General features: G+C 50.0%; 1 protein-coding gene across 1 annotated transcript in view; it reads left to right on the top strand.

The window, feature by feature from the left end:
• Window positions 1–27388, top strand: part of LCP2 (lymphocyte cytosolic protein 2) — a 44414-nt gene that overhangs the window by 6265 nt on the left and 10761 nt on the right. The window contains exons 3-14 of the mRNA XM_002922880.4: window positions 4320–4366; window positions 12165–12230; window positions 12980–13011; window positions 13618–13655; window positions 16275–16473; window positions 18505–18602; window positions 20139–20205; window positions 20310–20393; window positions 23480–23505; window positions 23622–23641; window positions 23732–23839; window positions 25216–25246. Of these exons, the coding sequence (XP_002922926.1) occupies window positions 4320–4366; window positions 12165–12230; window positions 12980–13011; window positions 13618–13655; window positions 16275–16473; window positions 18505–18602; window positions 20139–20205; window positions 20310–20393; window positions 23480–23505; window positions 23622–23641; window positions 23732–23839; window positions 25216–25246 (816 nt within the window). The remainder of the gene's footprint in view (window positions 1–4319; window positions 4367–12164; window positions 12231–12979; window positions 13012–13617; window positions 13656–16274; window positions 16474–18504; window positions 18603–20138; window positions 20206–20309; window positions 20394–23479; window positions 23506–23621; window positions 23642–23731; window positions 23840–25215; window positions 25247–27388) is intronic.

Raw genomic sequence — 27388 nt, forward strand, 5'->3', positions numbered from 1 at the left:
CTGAGATCTGAGACTTATTAGTGCTGAGTGGACAGGGAGTAAGACCTCTTTGAGGGTGGTCCTGCTTGCAGCCCTGATGTTCTGGGTCACCTTGAGCAAGCACTTGCCTTCTCTGAGCCTCTCTACTCTCCTTCTGAGCAGGAGCACGTTGGACTGGTCACAGTGGGTGACAATCCCTACCAGTCCCCACAAAACTCCCTGCGCGAAGCTCGGGTCTGCTGGGACAGGGTTGTTTCCATGGCAGAGAGATGCTATTGGAGAAGCTGTCTTCTCTGCTCCAGCATCCAGCACCTGTCATTCCCTGGTGACCCCCGCATATTCTGCTCATCATGTGAGCAGGAGGAAGTGGAAAGAAGGGCACTAGGAACCAGGAGAACCGGGAGCAGAACCTGGTGCCTGGCTCCGCAACTGGGGTATTTAAAGACAGCTCCTGCTGAAACCCACCCTCCACCCCAGGTGCTCTGGGTACCGAGTGAGCTCTGAGCGGAGCTCTAATTTCTCATCCATCGCTCCTGGTTTTGTAATTTCGGGGACTATTCTGCTCCTGAAAGCAGCAGTGAAGTCTGCATTCTCTCCGTCTCTCTGTCCCTGTCTCTGTCTCCATCTCTCTCTCTCTTTTTGTTGTTGGGGCTAATAGGTCCCTTGCATCTGTGTTGCTGCAATTTGGGTTTCCCAGTGAGAAGAGAAGGACCTTGTCTAGGGGGGGAAGGGGGTGCCATACTTCCAGAAGGTTGAAAGAGAGGATGAAAAGTGTTTGGATCTGTGTCAGTTAGGAAGGCATGTGGCTGCCTTTAACAGAAACCTGACCACAGTGGCCTAGCCAAGCAGGGGTTTATCTTTCTCGAGCGATAAGGAATCTAGAGGGAGCACTAGGGGATGGTGAGCTGCTGAACGCAGTTATCGGGAACCCAGGCCCCATTTCGCTTACGGAAAACGCCTATGGCTTCTGTCTGAGTGGTTGCAGTTTGGCTAAGCCACCTCCGGACCTCACATCCACACACCAGTCAGGAGGAAGGGGGCAGGGCAAAGAGTAAAAAGCAAAAAGTGCATGGGAAGTGCCTCCCCTTCTTTTCAGGGAAGTAGTAACTTTTCCAGAAGTTCCATCCAGTAGACTTCAGGCGACGTCTCACTGGCCCCAACTGAGTCCCATGACCTCTGCTATCTCCTGGGAAGTATAGGGTGTTCAGTATTCTGGACATGGCACATTTACTGCCCCAAACGAAATCCAGGTCCAGTCAGTAAGGGAGCAAGAGAGAGCGGATGCTGGGTGGGCAGGCAGCAGCGACCTCACGTTCACCGCCCCAGGTAGGGCCCATCTCGAGGACACACTCAGTACCTAATCGCGCTCCTGCAAGGGCACCAGTGATGGTCCAGGTAACCCAGAGAGGCCGGAGGTTGTAGAAGAAGGTTGAGGAAGGGTTACATCACACGGCAGAACTCTCTGAAAATCCTGTTTAAACAGCTCTCATCTTTCCTCCCTGTTCCCTAGAGGCCTTTCTCTTCCCTAGCATCCTGCTCCTGTGCCTCCAGCCAGGCTTATGTTCACCTTCTCCTCCACACTCTCGCTCAGATGCCCTCAGCCTACGTCCTCAATGAGGCCCAACACGAGGCAGTGGCCAGCCGCCCCGTATGCGGCCACCAGCCCCCTGGCAGCCCCCAGGTAGCCGTCACTCACCATGCCACTCTGAACAGGAGTCTTGGCACATCCCTGAGAGGGGCTGGTGATGGAAGAAGCAGCAGCCACTGCTTAGGGATGTTAAAAAGAATAAAAGAGAGGGACACCTGGTGTCTCAGTCAGTTAAGAGTTGGCACAGTCCGACTCCTGGTTTTGGCTCACGTCATGATCTCAGGGTCTTGAGATTAAACCCTGTGTCAGATTCTGTGCTCAGTGTGGAGTCTACTTAAGACTCTCTCCCGGGGTGTCTGGGTGGCTCAGTCAGTTAAGCATCTGACTTTGACTCGGGTCATGATCTCAGGGACCTGGGACTGAGCTCCGTGTCAGGCTCCTCACTCAGCAGGATGTTGGCTTCTCCCTCTCCCTCTGCCCCTCCCCACCACTGCCCCCCTCAAATAAATAAATTAAATAAAAATAAAAGATAAAAAGAGAGAGGCTAAGAAGCTTGACCAAAAGCCTGATTGCCTCAAAACTCTGGGCAAACTCCGGCCCCAGCCCTGCTGCCAGGTCTGCTAAGAGGGCTGGGTCAGACATTGCGCCCAAGAGCTGGAGCAGGTGCACCCAGTGGACTCAGTGAGAAGATGCCCCAGCCCCTGCACCGCCAGGCTCAAAGGGGCGCATACCCAGCTCTTCTCCATAGGCAGCCAACAACCTGCCAGGAGGCTCCCAGCCCGGAGTAGGAGCAGAAGCCAAAACTAACCTCTGAGAGCCAACCAGACTCCGGCTTATTATTATTTATAATTTATATTCATGTAAACTAGTCACTGAGGTTTATTACTCACAGAGGGAGTGTCAAGCCACCAAGCCAAGCACGTGACACACACCATCTTATTCAGTGCTCACGATCCCTGAAATGTGGCCCTTATTAGTATTATGATTCCTATTTTACAGATAAGGAAACTGAGGCTCAGAGAGCTTAAGAGTATGCCCCAAATCAGACTGCTGTTCAATGGATGAACCAAGATCCAAACCCAGCCTGTCTGACTGCAAAGCTTCGACCCTAATGACCTGTTTTCAGCCTCAGTTAGAATGTCAGTGGATAGTTCAATTTTTAACTTTCTAAGGGACCTCCACACTGTTTTCCAAGTGGTTGTACCAACTTGCATTCCCACCAAGAGTGTAAGAGGGATCCCCTTTCTCCACATCCTCTCCAACATTTGTTGTTTTCTGCCTTGTCAATTTGAAAGAAAGATTACACAACATTTGCAGCAACATGGACGGGACTGTAGGACATTAANTCTCCAACATTTGTTGTTTTCTGCCTTGTCAATTTGAAAGAAAGATTACACAACATTTGCAGCAACATGGACAGGACTGTAGGACATTAAGCTAAGTGAAATAAGTCAAGCAGAGAAAGACAATTATCGTATGGTTTCACTCATTTATGGAACATAAGAAATAGGAAAATCGGTAGGAGAAGGAAGGGAAGAATGAAGGGGGGTAAACAGAAGGGGGAATGAAGCATGAGAGACTGTGGACTCTGGGAAACAAACTGAGGGCTTCAGAGAGGGGTGTGGGGGAATGGGATAGGCCGGTGATGGGTATTAAGGAGGGCACGTATTGCATGGTGCACTGGGTGTTATATGCAAGTAATGAATCCATGGAACATTGCATCAAAAACTGGGGATGTACTGTATGGTGACTAATATAACAAAATAAAAATTATTTAAAAAAAAAAGAATGTCAGTGGATCCCTTTCTATGGCTCAGCATTAGTTCCATGGAAAGTGTGCTCACCCTCTTTTCTGTTTCCGCTATAGGCACCCTGCCTCTCCTGCTCTGGGGCACCTTCTTGTCTCACCCTTCCCACTCCCTTCCCCTCCAGCATGGGCCACCGGGTCCCTCAAAGGGATCAGATGTGAGAAGAGGGAAGTTTGCAAGAAGAAAATTGACCACGGATGCCACAGAGCAGGGCTCCAGCCCCAGCTCCATCACCTACAAGCTGAAATTCCCCTAACATCCCAGAGCCTCAGCTTTCTCACCTGTAAAATGGGAACACCGATGGTTCCTAAATCACAGGACTGACATGAGCATTAGTCAGGGTGCGAGTAAGGCAGAACCCCAGAGTCAGTTCTTCATAAATATGAGTTTCTTTCTCCTTTCCCCTCTCTGTTCCCTCAGGAAAGCCTCTTTATTGCATCCCCACATCTAGAGAACGCTACCAATAACCCTGATGAGAGGGGTTTTGGGGTGCGATGGTGGTGTAAGGGCTCAGACCCCTTCTTTAGGCTGGCTTCTCACAGCTTCTCCATATGGAAACTGAGAGGGACCCTGAAGTCTGGGGTAAGAGCCTAAGGAAGAGGTGGCAATGTGACCAATTTCAGCCCACAAAACAAGTTGTTTGGTTCCACAATTTGGTTCTCATTGTATTTGTTTGCTTAACTTAAAATTATTTGTCAATACTTTGAGCTCAGGAAATGTCACCTAAATTCCAGATTTGGGGATTCCCTTTGAAAAAGAAGATCTGGCCACACCAGGCCCGCAGGTGTTTCATGCAACATCTAGAAGCTGTCGCTTTGGGTAGGTGGGGGGAGGTGGACTCTGGTTTGCTGCAGTCCCCACTATTCCATTTCACACCTCACTCTACTCACCTGGCCCAGGGCCATTCCTGTGGGTTGTAACCCTCCCGTGTGTCTTCATTTCAGAACCTGACAGAAAATGACATCCAGAAGTTCCCTAAGCTCCGAGTGCCGTGAGTACTCCCCCTGATTCCTTGTGTTTTGGGGAACAGAGGCTGGAATGGGAAGTAGCCCAGGGAGCACTGAGACCCTTAACCTATGACCGTTGGTTTGAACTAGAAGAGTGAGCAGGAAGGGGAGAGGCAAGGGCAGGGTACGGGAAAGAGAAGTTTCATGATAGGTTGAGAAAAAGAAGTAACAGATTCAGCCCAGCTGGTGTGTTGGCTGCTCTTGCCAAAGACAAGCCCAACTGGGGACCGTGTTTTCATTTCCTCTCTCCCAGTGGGGCGGCTTGGGCACCAGAGTCATGAGATCTGTCTCATGAGGGCATCACACCAGATCGGTGATTGCTTAAGCTTTCTGGACCTCAGTTTCCAGCTCAGTAAAATGACAGAGTTGGACTAGGTGCCGAATGGCAATGGACATCATTCTGGCTGTCAATACTCATGGCTTGAATGGCTACCAGGGACACGGTCCTGAGAAGAATCTCAAGCAAGGGGGGCATGATACATGACTGAGGTCCCACCTGGTGCTGAAATGAGATGCGTCGCGCCCCTCGTGCCATGTGTTTTCATCCCTCTAGTAAAGGTCTCATGTACTCGAATGCTTACCGGATCCAGGTGGGTGATAGAAATGTGGAAAATGGGCCAGGTTGAAAAATATGAAGTCCTCTCCATTTCTCTTTCATTTTACCACCTTAGGCTAGACTATGGGTATGAAGAAATATTTCTCCACTGTAAGAAAAATAATAGCTCAAGTATGATGAGAAAAGAGGTCATCAACACAAAGCCTCACTGTTGGTGAAAAACTAGGGAGTGGTGGAGACTGTGGCAAATCAGGATGATATTTTCCATCCCAAGAGAGCAGCAAGTACTTGGCTCCAGTCCGTAGGGACCCAATGATACCCAATCTTTGAACTTATCAAAAGTCACTAGAAATATCGATTTTATGTAATATATTCTTAACATACATAATAAGCACATAGTAAAATATATCTTTGTAATATACATGTACCTGGCCTTGGGTTTGCATCTCCTGGTCCCCATACAACCCTAATACTTCATTCATTTAATGAACTGCTACTAGATGCCGATATAACGTGTCAGGCCTTTGTTCAGGGGCGGAATCCCCATCTCGGGACACTCACATTCTAGTGTGAGGGTCAGATATACAAAGCAATCCTACTACAATTATAGCAATTATAATGGGGCTGTGGCTCATGCAGGTACACAGTCCATGGGGGCGTTGGAAGGCAAGAGTCACTTTCCCCACGGCATTCAGGGAAGACTTTGGGGAGGCAGGGAAGCTAAGTGGGATCTTGCCATACACCAGGAATGGTCAGATGAAGACTGGGTTGACATTCTAGGAATGACATTCTAGGAATGCCCTGTATTGCAAAGGCAGGGCACCAGGGAGTTGAATGGAACTGCAAGTGGGTCAGAGCTGGGCGCACACAAAGCGAAGAGGCTGCTGTGACTGGTCACGAATGAGAAGGGTCCGGGGAGCTGTCCTAAGGAGCCTAAGAGGGTGGGGGAGGTGAGGCCCCCACGGAGAACAGGGAGATCAAACTGGTGTCTTGGCTTTCTCCAGGGCTGGGTAAAAGATGGCAGGGGAGGGCCCAGCTGCAGGCAGGGAAGCAAGCTAGGCGACGAGGGGCAGGACCCCACTCACGGGATAGGAGCCTCAGGGAGGCTCCTGAACACATAGGGCAGAGGGGACTGAATCAGAACAGTGGAAGGAAAGAGATAAGGAAGGCACTTGCAGCTCCGAAGATCCTTTTTTATCGTAAGGCGTAAGGTGATGCTCACTTGATGACTGGAGCTATGCTGGAGCGTCTGGAGAGGAGGCGGGTGAGAAGCGGTTGCCAGTTAGTGTGGAAAGCAGATTGTAAACACTCGCGTTGCGGGTGCAGCAGGGGTGGGGCATTTCTTCAGCCATTTGAAAGCGGAAACAAAATCCCCCTCCAATACCTGCATGTGTGCCCCGGACAAGCTAGGAAGCTGCCCATGAACAGGACGGTAAACGGGGAGGAGAGGGGAGGCCTCTAGGGAAGGTCCGGGTGGCCGGATTCGGTGACCCCCGCAGTTACCTGCCCTCTTGGCAGATGTGAAAAGCAAGCACCAATCCCAGCTCTACTTACAAAGAGCTCTGTGCCTGGGATGAGTCCCTTGTCCACTCTCGGTTCCGGGTCTGCGAAACAGAGGAAGGTGATGGAGGCTCGCTCTGCCGAAGGGTAGCATTTTAGGTATGAAAAGGCAGACAGGAGAGCTTAGTGAGCGAAGTGTAGGCTCCGAGGTCACACTGCTTGAGACCCAGTTCTTCCATTCTCCAGCTGGGAGTCTGTGGGCAGTTATCGGCGTTCCTGGAGCCTCAGAGTCCTCATCTGTAAAGTGGGGTTAATAGCAGAACCTACCTCAGAGTCAGCAGAAAGCTTAGAGGAAATGATGGGGAAATAATAGTACGCACTGAACGAGTGTTAGCAGTTCCTGTTATTTTATGCAAAATCCCAATGAGTACAGTTCTAAGTTTTTACTGATCATGCTATCTTGCCAATGTGAGGGGGGGATTAAAGACTAGAAAGGCATGGGCTTTGGAGCAAGAGAGAGTCGAGTTCTAAAGCGGGCTCTGCCTCCCACCAGCCATGGGAGTGTGGGCAAGTCCCATCAACCCTCCGAACCTGTGTCCTCATCCGTAGAAGGGGAAAGAACTAGCTCTTGGGGAGTGCAGCCCACACACGCAGTCTGGGGTTGTCCTTGATGCAGATAGATTTTCAATACTGATTTGTTCTGTTCCCTCGTACATAGGTTCATTTGCCATAATCATTACCCCAAAGGGCTACGGGAAAGATATTGTGTTTATGCACAGCAGACCGAAACAAGATTACACTCCTCTGAATATCTGGATTTTCTTCCCCCATGCTTAAAAAAAATCTCTATTAAATAGATTTGTAAGAAGGCAGATTCTGGTGAGGAAGGCTTTGTCTCCGGATACAGCTACTCTCTCGGACAGTTTCTCCCAGAGATACCCCAAATACTGTAATGGAGGAGATTTTTTTAAATAAAACAACAAAGCTTCCTTTACAGGGATGGGCTTAAAGCCCTTGGCATAGCTGAGCCTTATGTGGCTTAATCAGTAGAATACATGTTCAAGTCTGCTGAAGCCTACTTGGAGTTTATTTTAAAAATGTGGTGAGTTTTATATTTAAATCCATAGTGTAACTTAAAAAAAAATAAAGAGAAGAGAATGATGGGTGGTGGTGTAGGCAACAGATAGACGTTGGATGGGTCTGTATTGTGTGTTCCCATTGTATCCATTACCGAGAGTGGATTTAGGCTAGGGAAATAGGGAAAGCGAAGATCCCATCAGAGAGGGAATACAGTAAGATCTGGTTATTTGCCCAACCTCATGCTGAAGCCGCAGGCCTCCTAATAGCAGAGTCAGCCTGCCTGAGAATCTGCAGGGAAGGAAGGAGGGAGGGAGGACGGAGGGAGGGACCCAAAGGTAAGCAGGCCGTTCCTGGACCCCTTAAAGAATGTGACCCAGCCTCCCCACAGAAAGAACTGTTACAATGACAGGTCTGTCTGTACCATGCTCCTTCCCTCTCCCATCCATGGGCTAATCCCTGTCCAGGTAGCCAGTCCTCCCCACAGGAGAAGTGCCTCCCTTCAAGTGACGGCCACTCCCCCCACAAAGCAAGTGCGGAAAACCTGACTTCCCAGCCCAGCTCTACATTACATCTGCTCGTGTGGCCCTTGACAAAACCCCCTCTCAGTGCCTCGCTTCCTTGGTGGTAAAAAACGGGGATAATCTGTGTACCACAAAATACTTGTGAAGCACAAGTAAAATACTATATGTAAAATCATAGGAGGTACAGGCTGAGAAGTGGCTAGACCATGCTAGGCCGTCCCACACGTGCTTCTCCCCGAGGCCTGAGATGAGGGTGAAAGGCAGCTCCCTGAGTCCCAAGACCTGCACCTGGCTTCTCACGTGACAAGGACAGAACTTCGGGGGTCTGGCTCTTGGTTCAAGGAGGCTGACTTAGGGGTGGAACCCTGTGTTCCTTTAAAGAAGGATGAAATAAAATAAAATAAAGGAAGAAATGCAGAGCAAGGGCTGGAGCCAGAGTGAGAATGTGCACTGGGTGCCTGTGGAGGGGCTAAGATGGGGACAGAGGACAGGCGGGCAGTGAGGCAGGTGGAGAGCTGCAGGGGAGCGCAGAGCTGAGCAAACAGACTTCGCCTCTCCTGGGCCTGGGAACTGGTCCTGTCGTCCTGGGAGGGAGCAGTGTGCCCTCTGAAATCCCAGTCAATGGAGCAAGGCCTGGAAGAAGGGGAGAAGGAAAGCTCCCTAAAGCTCCTACCGCAAGAGCTATGGTGAGCAATGCATTTGCACGGTAAGCCTGTGAACACGACAAGAACACGTGTGACAAGGGAGGCAACAGAGGGACAGTCCTGGAGTAGCCTGCTCTTCCTGTGCTCTCTGGGCTCTGGTACTTCCTCTCCTGTTCCGTTTCCTGCTGCCCTGGCCTTCCCCCTCCTCCCTCCCTGCCCGCCTTTCTTTTTATATTTTCTTACTTCTCTGTGACCAGCAAAGTTGATTTCAAAATGCAACGTGGACCTCCACTTGCCCTTGGTAAAGCACAAGGAACCACCGAAAAGGAGACCATCTTGTCCTCCTCTCCCCCATCTCTTCCCCTATCTCCTCCCCCTTCTCCTCCATCTCCTCCTCCCTTCCTCCCCTATCTCCTCCTCCCCCATCTCCTCTTTGTTTTCCTCCTCCTCCTCTCCTCCTTATCCTCCTCCTTCCTCCTCCTTCAAATTAAAAAATAAAAGTCCAAGAATACTAAGAACAACAAAATTGATTCATAACCTTTTCAGACTATAAGAATTGCCAGGAAACTGGTTGGTGTTACTGCCCCAGGCCTCACTCCTATAGGTTCTGATGGGTTAAGCCTGCAGTGAGCCCGGTAACCTGTGTGTAATTCCACAGTCAGGCTGGCCAGGGATTCCCTCAGCAGGGCTAACCTTCTCACTTTGCTGGTGAGGAACTGGAGCCTAGGGCGGGCAGATGCCTTGCCAGAGGTCATACAGTAGGCACGGCTTACGGGGCAGGATGTCACAGTCAGACTTGGGACAAGGACCCACGTTGCGCCTTCCACCCTTCCACAGGAAGGGCCTGTGACCGAGCAATCAGAGACTGGCCTCCGTCACACAGCAAGCTAGGCCTGCAACAGCATGGGACCCACCTTGCTGCATGGCTTGACTTCCTGTCAGAAGCTTCAGCCCCGATTCGGGGGCCTGTTTATCCCAACAACAAGGCAAAGCAGACAGAACCATGTCTACCTGCTGCCCAGCGCTGGTGTTGAGTGAGGTCTGGGGTTTGTGGGGAGGAGGAGGAATGAGTCACCTCCGGCCACTCACTGTCACTTGGTTCTCTGTGGGTGTGAGAGTGGGGGACAACTTTGAAGGTTCGCAACCACCTCCCCGCCCCGTCCCTCAGCAGTGTTGCCAGCCGGCCTGGACGGCGTTCTCTGAGGCCAGCCAAAACAGGAGGGCCCTGGGAGGCCCTGTCTCGCTGCAAGCTGGCCCGCTGGGCCCTGCTCTGCATTCTGTCACCTCTTTGCTGCTCTTTGGTAGGGCCTGTGGTTTGACATTTCCTTCCTTAGCCAGTTAGAGGCCCAGAAGCCTCCAGCCTGGCTGCTAAAGATACTGGTAAGAAGGGCCACCGCAGAGAGGAGGAGGGCTTTTCAGGATCAAAGCAGCTTTGTGAGCTGGTCAGAGCCAGCCAAGCTCTTTTGGAGGGACCCTTTGAGGGGCAGCCCCACCCCACTTTCCCCGGGTCACTGCCGAAATGTCATCTCTGTGCGGAGGCCCGCTGGTTTTCAATCGCGCCCGCACCCCACCCATGCGTTCCCGCCCCCGCCCCCCTCCATCCCATGTGTGTATACACAACACTTACCTAGAATTTCACTTCCTGAAACGTTCATTGTTTGTCTCTTTCCACTAGCATGAAAGCTCCGTGAGAACAGGGCCTTTGCTTTGTTCATTGAGGCATCCTGAGCGCTTGGCTGAGTTGCCGGCACTTTGAAGGCCCTTAACGCGCACTGTTGAGCGGAGGCAGGCCTGCGTGGGAGGGGCTGCTGCGGCCCCCACGGCCTGATCTGCCGAGATATGGGCACCAACAGGGCTCCCTTGGTGGCTCTGAAGGATCCATTCCATCCCACAGGTCAGAGGAGGGAGGAGAGGGACTCCCCTCAGCTTCTCAAAACAATCGCGGAAAGGAAACCAAAGAAGTGTGTCATGAACGCTCCGGCGGTGTGATCTGGAGGCCGCCGCGCCAAGTCCCCACTCCTGAGTTAAAGCAAATCCCAGCGGTGACATTACAGGGGAGGACTGAACCTTACCCTCTTTCTTTCTCCTTCCCCGTAAGGCCCCAGTGTGTTTATGAAATGCATCCCGTCATTCTAGTGAGAGCGAAGGGCTCCCAGCAGCCGTTCCCTGGGACCATGGAGAAGTGGGGGGTGGGAGCCTGGGGGCGTGATGAGGGAAGCAGGAAGTAGTGGGCGCTAAGGACCACCTTTGCCAACTTAGCAAGTTTGTTTTAGGCCAAACTTGTTACCTTGAGATGGTCACTTAACGGAAGGAATGCAGACCCCGGCTCAGTCTCAGATGGGCCACGGGCTCCACGACCTGGGCCCCTGGGCAGCTTGTAGCATAGAGGAAGTTAGCACAAGGCCGTGCTAGGTTGAAAATTAGCTGCCCTGGGAATTAGGGATCCTGGCTTTGCGGTGGGTGTGTTTTGTCAGGAGAGGGCAGTTTCATCACTAACCTACTGTGAGCACCTGCGGCCTTAACTATAAAATGACATTGAATTAGATCATCTTTGAGGCTCCTCCAGCTGCCTCCCTGTCTCTAGGAAATACTGAGCCCATGTACTAATGAGGGTTCCCTTGGTCTCAGCAGTGGGTGCTAAGGAGGGCTGGCATCTCCTGTCCTGGAGACTTGAGAGACACCGTGGATTGGACACTGACTGCTGGGGTGTGCTTGGGGTGTCGTTCTGTTCATGAAGGCCCTCCGCGTTCCGGGGTTTGAGGATTTGCTAACTCACAGCACCCGAGGACTAAGAGTGTCGCCAAAGGTCCTGGCCAAGGTTGGCCTCAGGACATGGGTGAATCCAGGAGTCTCCCACTCTGTAGGATGTGCCCTGATTGGGAAAGTTTCTCCAAATTTTATAAAAATCCGCATCACCAAGGAGGAGGCAAAGGGAAGGAGGGGAGGAATGAAAGGAGAGACAGACCAAAGAACAGCTCACCAGAGCTCCTGTCAAGCTCTACAACAAGCAGCTGATTCCTCTAGGTTTCAGAGAGGGTCTGAGGGTTTCTGGAAGCCTGACATCATCACAGGGATGTTAAACCAAGAGTCAGGGGACCTCAGCCCCAGGAGCAGTAAGACCGTAAAATACACAGTGGTCGAATCCAGGTTGTAAGGCTCCAGAATTTCAGAAAAGGGGAGCCAGGTGAGAGCTGGCAGGTCTTCCCAGAGGGTCTTTGGGTTCACTGAGGAGGCTGAGCCAGCACAGAGGGCCTGCTGGGCAGGGGCAGGCACTGGGGAGCCAATGAAGGTGGCAACTTCTGGGAGGAGGTGAGGAGCAGTGGTCCCGTTGAGGGGACTGGCTGGAGGCCAGAGGACAAGGCTGGTCAAGTTGGCCCGGATGTCCGACGTTATGCAGATAAGGGAATTCCAGGACTAGTGGGAGGGATGGACTGGGGGAGAGACGATGGTTTTGTCACCTTATCTGTCTTTTATCTTGTAGGATTCTCAGTAAGTTAAGTCAAGAAATCAACAAGAATGAAGAGAGAAGGAGCATCTTCACACGCAAGTGAGTGGGGGAGTGGGGGAGCCAAGAGTCTAGTGACACTGTAACGAAATCCAAAGAATTTTCAAACCCAAGTTGAACCCAAGCACAGAACTGTTTTTGTCCCAATTTTTTTAAAAAGATTTTATTTATTTATTTGACAGAGATAGAGACAGCCAGCAAGAGAGGGAACACAAGCAGGAGGAGTGGGAGAGGAAGAAGCAGGCTCCCAGCGGAGGAGCCTGACGTGGGGCTCGATCCTATAACGTTGGGATCACGCCCTGAGCCGAAGGCAGATGCTTAACCGCTGTGCCACACAGGCGCCCCTGTCCCAAGTTTTGNCGTGGGGCTCGATCCTATAACGCTGGGATCACGCCCTGAGCCGAAGGCAGATGCTTAACCGCTGTGCCACACAGGCGCCCCTGTCCCAAGTTTTGACCCGCAGCACCCCAGGGTCTTGAAGCTGGGGCCAAGGAGGAGAGGGAGAGTTCTTTTACTCTGCCTTGCATCCTGCCCCTGGGTCTGTGACTTCAGGGGAACTTCCCCTGAAGAGTCAGGCAGTCACGAGCTCCCAGTTACACCACCAATGTGACTTTGATAGTTTCCAGAATTTTCCGACAGCCTGGCCCAGGTTTCTAAGCAACAAGGACACCAGTCCTACATGGTGAGCTCTACCCCCTACTGGGGGCTCCTCTTGCAGGGCTGGATTGAGGAAAGAGGGAGATGCCCCTAAGCCAGTAACACCATTAATGCAATGCTGTTTGCCTTTGCAGACCCCAAGTCCAGCGGTTTCCTGAAGAGACAGGTAAAGGTGTCAGGGGTGGGAGTGATTGCTTTAGGAGGAGACAGGTACTTCGGTTCTTCTGTCTGCCAGTTCCTGGGGTCCTGGGGTATTGTGCAAGTGACCTTATTCACTAGTCTGTCAGGCAGTACTTTCCCAGAAAGGGGTTTGGGTTCAACTTGAGAGCAGGAGGTGTTACTAGGCCAGGCCTGGCTTATGGCCCCTGCCTAGCTGGGAGCCTCTACAGATCTGAGATGAGGAACTGTGTGGGGAAGCATGGGAGGACCCAGGCTTTGACTGACCACCTGAACAAAGCCAGTGCCCCTCCATCTGGATCTTTAAAGCTTTAAAGAAGCTTTAGGGATCGGTCCCCAGGGTCTGTGTATTTTTAAGTCCTCTTGGGTGACTGTTCTGTGGTGAAAGGTTGGGAACCACCACTGCCTTCTGGTAGAATGAGCTGCTCAGGTGGAAATTCTAGAGCTGATACTAAATCAACCCCCAGGTATGAGGAAGGTAGGATGGAGGCCTGAGATGGGTGGTGGTGTGTGAGTACATCATATGGGGTGCTGCTTTGACTTTCCTTCTAGAGGCTTCTTTTGGTACTGATGATGGTGTTATCTTCTTCCACAGAAAGCCATGAAGAGGACAATGGGGGCTGGTCATCCTTTGTGAGTATGGTGTGGGCTCTTCTAGCCTTACAGTGGTTTGCAGAGCACCTTTGTAATAAGGAACTAGCAAGATGCCAATATGACCCTCCCCCGGGTGTCATAAAATGTGTTCTCCAAAGGTCAGATACTAAATATTTCCAGCTTTGCCAGCCACACGGCCTCTAGCTCACCTACTCACCTCTGCTTTTATAGCGCAATCCTAGCCATGGATGATAGCTGAACAATAACGTTTGGCCGTGTGCCAATAAACCTTTATTTACAAAAACAGATGGTGGGCCAGATTTGGCCCCTGGGCTGGAGTTTGCAGATCACACCATTATTCACTATTATCACCCCCACAGCAGGGCCTTCCCAAACTCCCTCCCCTAGATGGTATACACTTAAGTAGCTTAAAATAGCTTTTGTCATAGACTTAAGTCCCCACTGGTGACACAGAGGGAAAGGGATTTCGGAATTGACTATTAGCCCCGTAAAGATCTCAGGGTAAGTCCAATCCAATTGGGTTTTATGTTTGAGGGGTCACAGTGACCCCTTTCAGAGTCTGATGAACTCAGGGTATCCTCTTCCCAAAGACTGCATTCAGTCACTAGGCATAAAGCCAGACTCTGGCAAAGCACTCGATTATGGCTGGGAGCCCCGTGTGTTCATTTTACAGAGGAAGCAGCTGAGCCCAGTGGAGAATGGGACTTACGTAGAGCCACACAGCTAGTTAGAGGCAAGGCTGGGACCCAGGTGGCCCGATCCTCAGTCTAGTGGTCTTCCTGGTAAGCAGCCGCCTCAGTGCCTTTAGAAAGCAGGTAAAACATCCCTCGTCCTATTGGGATTCTGGCAAAAGGAAGCATTGCATTTGAAAAACGCCGGCTAAGTCTGTGCTTTCTATAAGAATACTAAGGAATGGACAGATTTATTTTGTACAAAAGGAAAACGGACCAGCGTTTCCCCCAAACTGTGTACAGTTTTGCACAGAAGCTGCATCTTTGCCACTACAAAGGGCCATGTGGTCCCTCCTTGTGGGAGCCCAGCCCAAAGCTAGGGTCTTTCACCCTCTCCACAAACACAGGCTTTCCAGTAGCCACTACCTCTAATGCTCGTGGGTTCCAGTGCACCCCCAGCCAGGGCGCCAGGGNCTGCACAGGGCGCCAGGGGGGCAGGGGTGGTGACAAGGCACCCAACCATGTGAGCATTTTACAGCACGGATAATGCATGCACACGGCAGAATGGGATTAGGAACAAATACAGGCATGCAAATTCAGGAGTCAAATCTTCAGGGAAACTGCTGTTCTAGAAGTGGACAGGGAAAGTCTGTTGTTGAGAAAGGCTTCCAGAGTAAAGGCTGGTAGAAAGCAGGAGCAAGGGGGCCGGGGTGTGTAGACAGAGACAATCTAGGGATTCCTCTGTCAGTCAAGGGCACTGAGTGGGTCTGCTAGGGACACAGGTGGAGACCGCTATCCCCAAGTCCCCTGACTCAGGGGTTCCATCCCCTGCTCTCAAGTTACAGGAACACGGAAGACAGGATGAAGTCTTTTTTGGAGTTCAGGAAGACACTCAACCTCACTTTGCCTTCCAATATTTAAAAAAATTTTCCTCAAATCAAACATGAACACAGGAATCTTTCAACTGATCAACATAGTCTTTCTTAAGTCACGTAGCAAAGCTGTGAGGGTTTCTAGGCTACTGGTACACACCTTTCCTCGTCAAGATGCCACCTCCCACAAACTTCTTTCCTTACTGCCCTTGACCTTAGAGGACTGCCCTGGGCTCATTTGCTCCCCAGCTGACTTTGGCATGCGAGCAACGACGAGGCGCTTGTCCCACGCCGGCTGACGGTACCACTTCTGCTGGGGAAACCATGACGGTGACTGCCCACTTTCACGCGCAGCCTCAGTGGCAGTCACTCAGTCCCCAGGGTGCACTGTCCCCGAGGCCCACAGAGAAGCACATAAAATACAACACAAAGTTTAAAATTTAGCAAAAGAATCTCTTCCAAAAAAGCAGCTTTAAACTCAGTGTCAGATGTCATGAATAATAAGCCACTGTTTCTCCACACTCAGCTCTCAGCAAAAAGAACCAGGCAGCCCTGACTCTCCCCTCTCAGACACAATTTAATCTGCCTTCTAATTAACAGGCTTTGGTTATCTGGTTTCCCCATGAACATGGCCTTCCTCACTGCACTAGGTTATAATGAGAAGAATGTTTCGAGCACAGGCACACCAAGAACAGAACTGACAATTAACTAGTGGCATCGCAAATGCTCCAGGCCTTTAGTCTCCCTCTTGGTGACACCTGGAATAAAAAATGTGTTTACTCAAAACAGAGCTGGCTCTCCCGCCCCTCTATTCCCGTGCCCTCCTCCTTTCTTCTGCTTTTCTCTCTTGTGCAAAAGGTGTAAAGGAAAATGCTCTTGCCTCGTGGCCCTAAAGGCCTCGATGGAGGTTCCAAGTCCACGACTCACTGACCCCATGAAATTGCACTCCCCAGCCTCAGTGTCCTCATCTGTAAAATGGGAGTGACCTCCCACGCCAGGACCGTTGTGAGGCTTGGCAGGGAGAGAATCGATGCGGGCGCAGGGGTGCCATGGAGCCTCTGCAAACTGGTTGGTCCCCATCCCTGTGTTGGCAGGAGGAAGATGACTACGAGAGCCCCATCGACGATCAGAATGGGGACGACAATGATGACTATGAGTCGCCCAACGAGGAGGACGAGGCCCCCGCGGAAGACGATGCGGATTACGAGCCGCCGCCCTCCAACGATGAGGAGGCCCTGCAGAGCTCTATCCTGCCAGCCAAGCCTTTCCCCAACTCCAACTCCACGTACATCGGTAAGGCCCCGCGGCCCGTGCCGGCTGTGCTGACCCGCGCGACGCCAGTGCCCATGCGGCACAAAGGGGCCCGCTAATGCCAGCTCAGCGGCTTCGCGGGTCTGTGTGGCTTTGGGCAGGTGATTCCCCCTCTCTGGGCCTCCATTTCCTCATCTATGAAATAGGAAAATAAAAATGTAGAGCACAGAGGTTTGCTGGGAGGATGATACCTATTGCAGACAAATCATTGCCCGTGGTGGCTGATACCGACCCTGAACTGCCACTCAAGGGTATTGGGCAGTAATGACTCATTTTGTGTGGGTCTTAGGTACTCACGAGTACCTTCCTGTTTCTCCCCAACTTTCAACCAACTCCTAGTTACGTGGCACTTCCACCCACAAACTGCCACAGTAAACATATCAGTACTAAGGGGGTTTGACCATCACCCAAAAATTTAAACAGGAAGATTTTTACTGTCAGTCTGTTCCTATCAGACTGTTTCTCTCTCATTCATTCATTTCTCCACTCAACAACGACAGGTGTCCTCTGGTGAGCTGGGTGGCATTCTAAATGCAGAAATGGGAAATGGTCAGGAAAGAAGACATAGCCCCCGCCTCGTGGGTCTTAGGAGTGGTAGTGACAGAAAATAGGCTTCTGCACACTTGCACAGCAGAGTGTCACAGAATCAGCGAGAAAGTCGATGATCTAGACCGTAAACCAGCGGATACCACTCACCCTTTCTGCTGGACCACACTGTTGCCATGCAGAAGCCCTTTCACAAACTCTGTGTCAGCATTTCGTTTTGTGTTTTTAAGCACACCGTATGATATGGGGAAGAAGGATCGAGCCTGTTTCATATACAGGGAAATGGAGGCCCAGAGAAGACACGGATAATTGAGTTGTTGAGTGCCTCGTGTGTGCCAGTTATGGAACCACAGAGTGAAGACAGTCCTCACCTCCAAAGATTTCATAGCCTAGTGGGTGAGGTAACATCAAATGCACGCAGCACCAATGAGTTAATTAAACCATGATCTATAGAAGACAAGTGTGGGTGACAAGGCTGGGGCATATGCCAAGTCTGGCCTTGCTTCCCTTAAGATAAGAGATTTAAGTTGCAATTTCACAGATGACTGGGAGTTGGCCGTTGAGTGGAGGTGGGGATATGGAAAGTGAAGGTGGATATTCTCCACCGCAGGAATGGCCATGCAAAGGCCCTGCGGCTCGAAGGAACATAGCATGTCAGAGGCGCTGAGAGCTGGCCAGTGTGGGTAGAGAGGCACCAGATTAGACCAGGCTTGCCCAATTTCTGAGCCCCCTTCTCTGTGGAAGAACAACACTGCTCTAAGGCTGGGACTCCAGTGAGGCAACAGACCCCCAGGGCACAGAATGTAAGGGGGTCCTCAGTCACAGTCCTGGCCTGGCCTTTCCCCCCATCACAGGGATGGGACATGGATAGCTTATCAACTTGGCCTAGAGTTGCTTCAGTGGGATCAGAGTTCTGTGAGTTTCTGTCCCAAGCAAGTCCAAGTAAGCAGTTAAGAGTCTGTGAATCCGGGGCTCCCAGCTGCCTCAGTCAGTAAAGCCTGTGACTCTTGATCCCAGGGCTATAAATTTGAGCCCCATGGTGAGTGTGTACAGATTACTTAAAAATAAAATCTTACAAAAAAAAAAAAAGTCTGTGATTCCGTAACAAGAGTTGGTGACCAGCCCTTCCCTTTAAGCCAAGGGAGGAGCAAAAGGAGGAAGTGAGAGGGGGAGGTCAGTCCAGAGCATTTGTGAGGGGAATGAAGAGGACCCAGGACATGAGCCAGGAGGGCCAAGTTAACCCTGCCCCGGCACCTGGGTGTGTGTGTGTAAGAGGGAGTGTCTGTGACACCCGGGCGGCTGGCCTTGGGGCTGGTGGGGGTCTGTGGGATGGGGCGCCCCCCCCACCCCAGCACAGAGGTGCTCAGAGCTGGGTACAGGGCTCTGCTGTTCCTGGACAACTCACCCTGCCTTGGTGTGGCATTTCTGCTTTCATTTCACTACCCTCTTGCCCTTGCTCTTCCGCAGACCGGCCCCCTTCCAGCAAAGTCCCGCAGCAGCCGCCCGTGCCCCCGCAGAGACCGATGGCAGTGCTCCCTCCTCCGCCCGTAGGCCGGAGTCACACGGTAGGCCTCCTCGCTTTCTTCCCTGGTGCTGTGTTCTCTTTGATCCTTCCTTTGCTAGACAGAAGCCTCTACATCTCTTTACCCAATGCTGACTAGTAAAAAAAGATTACATATAGGCTGGGAACATGGAAACCCAAGCACTCGCAGTGAGGGGGTTTAGGGGGGTGACATACAAGTGATTTTTACTGACGTCATAGCGCATGTCATCGGCATTTTCTTTTTACCCCAGGCAATTTAAACTACTAAAATAATAAAGTAGTGCTATTATTTCCCACCTTTGAAATTAATAAAAACTGTGAAATAAACTCGAGGGACCAAGGTCAATAAATGGCCCCTACCACTATCGCATGGGTCAAGCACCTTCTCTCGCCTGCAAGACGTGCGCCACCTGCTGGCCAGAGGCTGAAATTCCGCGGGCCAGAACCCAGAGGGGGGAGAGAGGCGGCAAACCCGCTTTCCTTTCTTCAAGCTTACAGCCTCAGGTCCTATGGGTCAAGTTAAGTACCCAGAGAGACCCCGAGAAATTCAGGCTAATGTGTCCATAGCTGGAAATGTGTTTTCTTCATAAGGGATCTGAGCACCTCGACAGCGGAGGCAATTGCCAAAGTGTCAGGGCTGCAAGGAGGGAGAGGATGTATTTTCCCCAAATCTCAAAAGGCAGACCACACCATAGTTGGGACCTTTCATCTAAGCATACATGGCTTCCTCCTGTGTGCAGTTTTCTTGCACAGGGGGCTCAGGGAGCTGAATTGATCTACAAAGATTTTGCTTTGAAACCTGAAGGCCTCTACCTCCACTACTGGGGTGCAGAATTCACTCCTTCAGTCAACACATAGCTGTTAGCTGCTACTGTGTGCCAAGCAGTGTTCCAGCTGCTAGGAATAGAGCACGAACAAGACAAATAAGGTCCCTGCCCTTATAAAGTTTCCATTTTGGTTAAGGGGAGGCAGATATTAAACAAGTAAGCAGATGTATGCACAAGACAATTTGAGTAGTAATGTGTGGGTAGGGAGACAGAAAACCCAGTAAGTTGATGATTGATGGGAAGGTGAATTGAGCTGGACAGAATGGGCCAGTTGTGGCAGGAGCTGGGGAAAGAACATTCTAAGCAGAGGGAAACACAAGGACTGAGATAAGAAGGAGGGCATGAGCTTAAGATCTTGCAGGAACTGTAAGAAGACACTTGGCGTGGGAGCCCAGTGGGCACTGGAGAGAGGAGTCTAAGAAGGAGCTGGAAGGTGGACACACGGCGAGTTTTTATTGTGTTCCTAATGTGATAGGGGCCACTCGAGGGCTTGGCAGGGAGTGACATGCTCACTCCACGCCATGCGGATAATACCTCAGATGAAAGAGTGTGGGATGGGGATCTCATGGAAGAGGTTATTGTCCAGGAGAGAAATGGCAGGAAAGTGAACAGAGGAAAGTGAAACAGAGGAAAGTGAACAGAGTCAGACAGATTTGGGGTGATAAAGCCACTAGGACTTGTGGATGTATCCTAATGAGATGTTACCTAATATGTGGATCTTTTTTAAACAGCCACTCCCCCCACCCCAGCCAAACCACGAAGAGCCTAGCAGAAGTAGAAACCATAAAACAGCAAAGCGTAAGTACGGGGGCTGCCCTGTCTTGCCCACTGACCCACCTGTTCCCTCGGCCCCAGCCAACTTCTTTCTTCTTGTAATTGACTTCAGTCTTTTTCCCTTCCAGTCCCTGCTCCTTCCATAGACAGAAGCACGAAACCTCCCCTTGATCGTTCATTAGCCCCATTTGACAGAGAGCCCTTCGCACTAGGTTGGTATCGCTCCATCTGATGCATGGTAACCATGGCCAGTGTTTATAGAGTGCTTGCGGCGTGATCTTCACACGCGTCACCACAATCATAATGGTACCCTGACGTGGGACTCTAAGCATCATCCTCATTTCATAGACCAGGCAACTGAGACCCAGAGATAACTTTCCCAGATGACTCAGCTACCCAGTGATGGGGGTAGAGACTCAACCTGAGATCAGACTGACTGCAGAGCCCCTGCTGTCAGCCCTGTGCTGGGCCTGCTTCTTTGTGGGTGCCGTGGGTACACGTATCCCATTGTCCTCCCGCAGGCCAGTGCAGGAGGCATTGCAGTGCAGAGGGAGGGCCTGGGCAGATCCAGGAGTTCTGGGAGAGCTGTTGTCAGCTGCCTGAGCTGCTGCTGAGCAGCTTACTGACCATAGGGACCGTATGTGTTCAGAGTTGTCTCCTTATTTGTAAGGTGGCCATTCTGTAAGGAGACGATGCTTGATAAAACTCCAAGGCGCTATCCAAATGTCAGGGTTTTTATTTTTGCACATGTGCAGTTGACCAAACTGTGGGTATCCCACAGTCCGTTTCCCCCAGAATTGGCCCAATGTGTTCTTGGAGTATGGCTACCTCTATATAAAGCGATTTTCAATTCAATTCTAAAACTTAGCAACCATTTATTGAGCACCCACTCTGGGGCAAGCACTTTATCTACCAAAATTTACCTACATTCTCCTCACGCCAACCCAATGAAAGGAGGGTGTTCTTCCCCTCATTTTGCAGACAATGAAACTGAGGTTCAGAGGGGTTGAAGAACTTTCCCATATTTGCATAACTCGGTGTAGGATTTGAACCCATGTCTTTCTGACTTCAAAGTGGGTGCTCTTTTCCAGCCACATTGTGCTACAGTCGGAGACCCTGGATTTTCCTTGCTCTGGGGTAGGGAGTTCTGGGGAAGGAGCTGGGAGCCTTGCAGGAGAAGGAGCCCCAAATCCCGGCTACACCCAGCCTTCCTGGCCGGCACTCTGAGCAAGGCAGCTCGGCTTTGGTGGCCTCCGGTTCCTCTCCGTGTGCAAATGCAGTTCAGTTCTTAGATTTGAGGCTCCTGCTTGCTGCTCTTTCCCCGACCTGGGCCACGGCTCTGATGACTCATGGGAATCTCTGTGGGCTGTTTGAGTTCAGCGTGGTCTGCTGCAGATAGCTGTTCAAATTACGTGAAAATGAAGACAGACAGATTCAAGTTCAGACCCCAGGCCTGCTTACTACCAGAAGTCAAGCGTCCGAAAAGTAGAATACTGACATCAAATCCTTCAGAGTCATCACCTGAACAAAACTTTCCTTTTAAAAGATTCTTTTTCTAAAAAAGCCATTTTTATTTTTTTTAGTTTTTAAAGGTTTTACTTATTTATTTGACAGAGAGAGAGAGAGAGAGGGTGAGGGAGCACAAGCAGGGGGAGCGGCAGGCAGAGGGAGAAGCAGGCTTCCCGCTGAGCAGGGAGGCTGATGCGGGACTCCATCCCAGGACCCTGGGATCATAACCTGAGACCCCCAGGTGCCCCCAAAAACTGTTTTTACGCTTTCTCCAACAATACCTGCCCTTGATTGCTTCCTAGTCCATGATGTTTTGAGAGTACTAACCTCTTACAATGCGCTCTTAACAGAGACGGTGCCCGGAGAATATGCATCCGAAGAATCTTTTTTTAAAAAGAAAATCTACTTAAGCTTAAGAATATACATCAAAGTTTTCTGGGTAACCTTGTAAAGCAGGGTTCCCATTCTAAGCCCAAGTTTTATGAATAATACACATTTCTTTTTTTTTTTTAAAGACTTTATTTATTTATTCGACAGAGATAGAGACAGCCAGTGAGAGAGGGAACACAAGCAGGGGGAGTGGGAGAGGAAGAAGCAGGCTCCTAGCAGAGGAGCGTGATGTGGGGCTCGATCCCACAATGCCGGGATCACACCCTAAGCCGAAGGCAGATGCTTAACCGCTGTGCCAACCAGGCGCCCCATAACACACATTTCTTATACCACCAAAACAGTCTCCCACTCGACAGTGAGCTCTTCACAGTAGTACCAGATTCTTAGGACCTGTTGGGGGCCTGGGCTGTACATCATGTCGTGAAAATCATATCGTCATTCGCTGTGGGCTGCACAGAGGTATAGGAGGGAGGGAAAGAAAGCGGAAGTATCTAGCAGTTGTCAGCTGCCTGACCCTGCATATAAATTGTCACCTGATCCGTACAGCAAACCTATGCATTTTTAACCTATAATCCTCATTTTACAGGTGAGGGAATTGGGACTCAAAGGCCTTAAATGACTTGCTCAAGGCATACAGAATTTGCTTTTAGACCTGGTTGAATACAGTTAAGATGTACTTTTTATTGCACTGAAAACCTAGGGCAGATCTACTCCGAGGGACTTTGGACAGGATCGAGAATAAATTGCTTTGAATAACTTTGCAATGGAGAGTTCTCAGGTACACTTAGAACTTCTTCAGGGAGCCTGCATTTCATCTGTTCCAAGAAAAAAATAAAAGGAAGAAAGCAACAAAACCCAACCAAAATTAAGACAAAATGATTTGCATCCCACCAGGAGTCTCTCCTGAAATGCTCGTCAGTAAATTAAAAGTTTTTCCAGAAAGTAAGTGTAATACTTCATGTAATGTCACACGTACCACGGGATTGGAGGAAAATTAACTCCTCCCGGGCAAATGGGTTTCTTTCAGATACAGGAATAAACTTAGGTTATACAAAGCACTTCTTAGTCAGTGAAAGAGGCATAAAATCCCAAGAAGACATTAATCCTTCTTACCATCAGTGACATAAAATCAGTTGTTGAGAAGAAGCACAGAATCCAGAATACTGTTTGTATGTACACAACTCTGTGTGGCCTTGGGCTGGTCACTTAATTTCTCCGGGCCTGTAAAGTTGGGTGCTGTACACGGGCATTGTCCGGGGCTGATGTCTATGGTTCTTCGGTGCTCACACTCCCACAGCCCCCTCAGGGCTCGGACTCCTGGTTTCATGACACTATGGTTTAATACCTTCTGCTTAGCGGATAGAGTATTCACGGCCTGCGTGCTGTTTGTCGTTTACAGGGAAGAAGCCGCCGTTTCCTGACAAGGTAAGCGGCTTCCCTGGTTCGTTTTGTTTGTTTTTACTTTTGTTTCACTCTGTGTCTTGTCTTTATTCTTTGAAAAGTGCTGAGGACACTCACATCTCTTCCCTCCTGTCTTACAGCCCTTGGCGCCGGCGGGAAGGTAAGGTGCATCTGTGTGAGGGCACGCGGGGTGTGCCGTAGAAACACGGGAAAGTTCGTTCCTCACGCCTCCTTTCTCTCAACTCTGCAGGCCTCTTGGGGAGCATTTACCCAAGATGCCAAAGCCTCCTTTACCGCCAGCCACCGAAAGGCATGACAGGGGTAGCCCCGTGCCCGGCAAGAAGCCGCCTGTGCCCAGGTAACTGCCTTCTGTCGCTTGAGTTTGTCATTCAGAGCGGTGATGCCAACAGCCTGCCTCCCAGTAGCCTACAAGGGACCGAAAGTCACGGGTGCTCTCTCCGGGAGCCGTGGATGGTTTCGCTGCTGGGGCTTGAGGAATTCTGGCTTCTTGGGTTGGATGTCAAGTCCTGGATCCCTTTGAAGATGACAATGATCTAGCAAAGAAAGGAGTGGAGGGATGCTTCATCAGGGGGATGGGAATGGCCGCTGTCTGTGGAGAATGTCTCCTCCACCAGTCGAACCCGTGCTCATGTTTTCCTTTCATCTCGGTCCATGGGAATGGTACCTGCCACTTCATTTGTCAAGACAGGTAGCAGAGAGGACATAATTGGGAGAGGTTTTTAGGTCACTGTAAGTGTCTTCCTCACTGTTCAGCCACATTTTATAATGGCAGAATGCTGAAGTTGGCTCTAATATTTCTAAATTTCCTGTGAAGACTTTGGGGGCCTGGGCACCAAAGGCATAAATGTATCTGGGGTCAGGCTCCACCTTATTACTTCCTAAGGACATAACCGAGGCTTCTGTTTTCCTCGTCAGTGTCATCAGGCTTCATAGCTCTGGCTATTGGATTAAACCAGGGCCAGGGCTAGAGGGCACCGAAAAAATCAAGTTAATATTTGAATGGATTTTTCGTAATGGAATCTTCTTAAAAATCAAAATGAATATAAAAAAATATGGAATGAACAAAATATCAAAACCTTAAATAAACACACAATGGGAGGATGCCAAGTGAAGCATCTGACAGACAGGAGGCATTCAATATATTCCTTCTCTCACCCCCCTGTCCCAGGAGAACATGATGTGGGCCCAGACACACAGCTGCCTGTCATAGCTCAAGGAAGCTGTCACCAAATCTGTCTGACTCGCTCGTGCATCTGGGAGGAGTCCCAGAGCAGTAGCATTTCCAACTGTCTCCCCTTCACCTGAAGGGTGAGCCTCGAGATGGCTGTTTTAAGGCATCAGCAAAGGAGAATATCACTTAAAATGTTTTCATTTGCTTGGAGAAACATTTACTCAGTGAAATTTAATAGGTACTAAAGAGTTAGTTTGCTGACTAAACCTTTTTTATATATATGTAATTATTTGCTGCAGTAGCTAAAAGAATAAAGGTTTGCCTAGCTCAGCTCGCAACGATGACAGAACATTGAGTCACCAAACCTTCCCTCCACCCCTGCTCCCTGGCATTTCTGCTGTTTTTTTTTTTTCTCTCATTTTATCACGGCTCATTGGGTTTGATTTCTCATTATTAGAGTAAATGAAACTATCTATATTTTGAGGCTGGCTCGCTGGAACTCTTCATGCTCAGTTCTTTTTCTTTGCCCGAATTCATTTCAGGCATGGATGGGGACCAGACAGAAGAGAGAACGTAAGTACAAAATGCCATTTGGTAAATGCTTGGAACGGGGAAAATCAGTGCAGGCTCTGTGGATCTTGGGGCCGTGCCTTTCCCAGACTTCTTTGAAGCCCAGTGCAGGGAGCAAGGCCTGCACACAGTAGGCTCTTAAATACTGGTGCCGGTTGGGGCACCACTCCATCTTTTCCTCCTGCCCGCAGGGCTGCACTGCTTAGCTCTGGTTCCTCAGGGAGCTCCCAGGGTGGCTGGGTGAAGCACAGCCCCACTCCCAGGTGGTAATTCGCAAGGTTAAAGTAACCGTGTTCGGAGGGAAGGATAAAAGGAGGGATGCCCAAGAGTCTGGGCCTTGCAGCAAAGTTTACAAGGTCTCTGTTTTCCCTTTTAATAAGTCCATGACCTGAATAAGAGAGGGAATAGCAATTATTGAATGCCTGCTGTGTGCATGTTGGCTAGCTAGCAACGTTTGGATGAAGAGCTGTTTGCCTGGGAAACAGCAATGAAAGTTTTATGTCCAGTTTTACCAATGAAAATCTTATGTCCCACAAACCCCATCAGTTTCAGGCAAACTGGGACCAGGATAGTTGGTCACCCCAGCTTTACACCTTTTGCATGTAATGACCCTATTAAGAATCACTGTTTCTCTTTTATTAAGAGGAAATTAACACTCACAAGGGGTAAGATACTCATCACAAGTTGCACAGCTAGTGATTAGCGAGCATTCGAATCCAAGTCTGTCTGATTTCCTCTACACTATAAGCCCTCCGAAGGTGATCACGGCCCTACCGCTGTTCAAGGGCTCAGCCCACAGGAGCCTGCTGTCTTGTAGCTCTCTGCTAGATGTTGTGCTGGTTCAAATCAGTGCGAAGATATGAGAGACAGACCCACGCCCAACATGCTAAACAGCATGTGATCATGGAATGAGCTCTAGGGGTGGAGGCAAGAAAGTAATTGATGGGACTTGAGGAGCCAGGGGTGACTTCTTAGAGGTGAGATTTATGATGTCATTAAATGATGGGAAGAGCACAGAATAGACTCATCCTAAGAGATAGCCCAGATGCATTCCAGCCTCAGGAGTGTCCCGAGCAAAGGCAGGTGGGCGACAATGCCCATTCACCCTATGGGGACAGCAAGGACAGCAGCTTGGCTACAGAGCCATAGGGACAAAGAGGAGACAAGGTTGAAAGTGAGGGTAACATTATACTCTTGATGTTTCCAGTCTCTGGAAAGGTTGATGCTCATGTCATGAGAATCGGAGAGTTATAGAAAGAAATATGACATGGTTGCAATGGTGTTGAAGAAGGATTGCATCGTGGGCACTCACTGGGCCCATGTGTGTTTATTTTTGCAGCATTTTGCTGGGACTCCCAGTTGGCCAACTGGGATGAATGATTCTGGCTATGACTCTTCTTATCTCAATGGCAGGACTAATGACAGCTAACTTTCACTGAGCACTCCACATATACCAGGCACATGTAATAACCAACTCAGTCCTTGCAACAATACTTTGAATAAGGTGGTCTTTCTTCACCACTGTGCTGGCCTATCAAAACAAGTTCAGGTTGGCAGTTAGGGCCCGCTGGTCAAAGGCGAAATCGGTTCGCCTCTTGGAACATCACTTCTCATCGGAGGAGTACAGCAAATAGCTCCTCCCTTGCCTGTTTCACAGGCTGCCTGAAGATAAGTGCTGAGCAATGCAGACAGCTTGTAAGCCACAAGATACATAAGTAAGGTGGAGTTGCTTTTAAGGGGCATGGCAGAAAGAAGGCTGAGCTTTGGGCCAGGCAGATTAGGGGTCGAATCCATTTCTGTAACCCTTGGCAAGTTAGGACTCCTTCTTGAGCACCACATTTCCATTTGTAAAATAAGGATGTTAAATTTTTAAAGGGTTGATAGGAGAATTGGATGACACATTGTGTATAAATCTTTGGGGCACATTGTAGAGACTGCCATTATTATTGTGTCTTTAGGCCCTTTTGGACACCTCAGAACCTATTCTGAGAGTCTCTGTTTGGAGTGTCCTTAGATGATTGCTTGTATTAAGAAATTATGAACCACTTAGCAAGCTCTACTGTTTTCCTCAATATATTTATTATGGAGACACACAACTGCTAAAGAAAGAGAGACATTTATATGATTGAGAAATGCAATTCTTTT

This window comes from Ailuropoda melanoleuca, chromosome 3, assembly GCF_002007445.2.
Source record: "Ailuropoda melanoleuca isolate Jingjing chromosome 3, ASM200744v2, whole genome shotgun sequence".
NCBI classification, from domain to species: domain Eukaryota; kingdom Metazoa; phylum Chordata; class Mammalia; order Carnivora; family Ursidae; genus Ailuropoda; species Ailuropoda melanoleuca.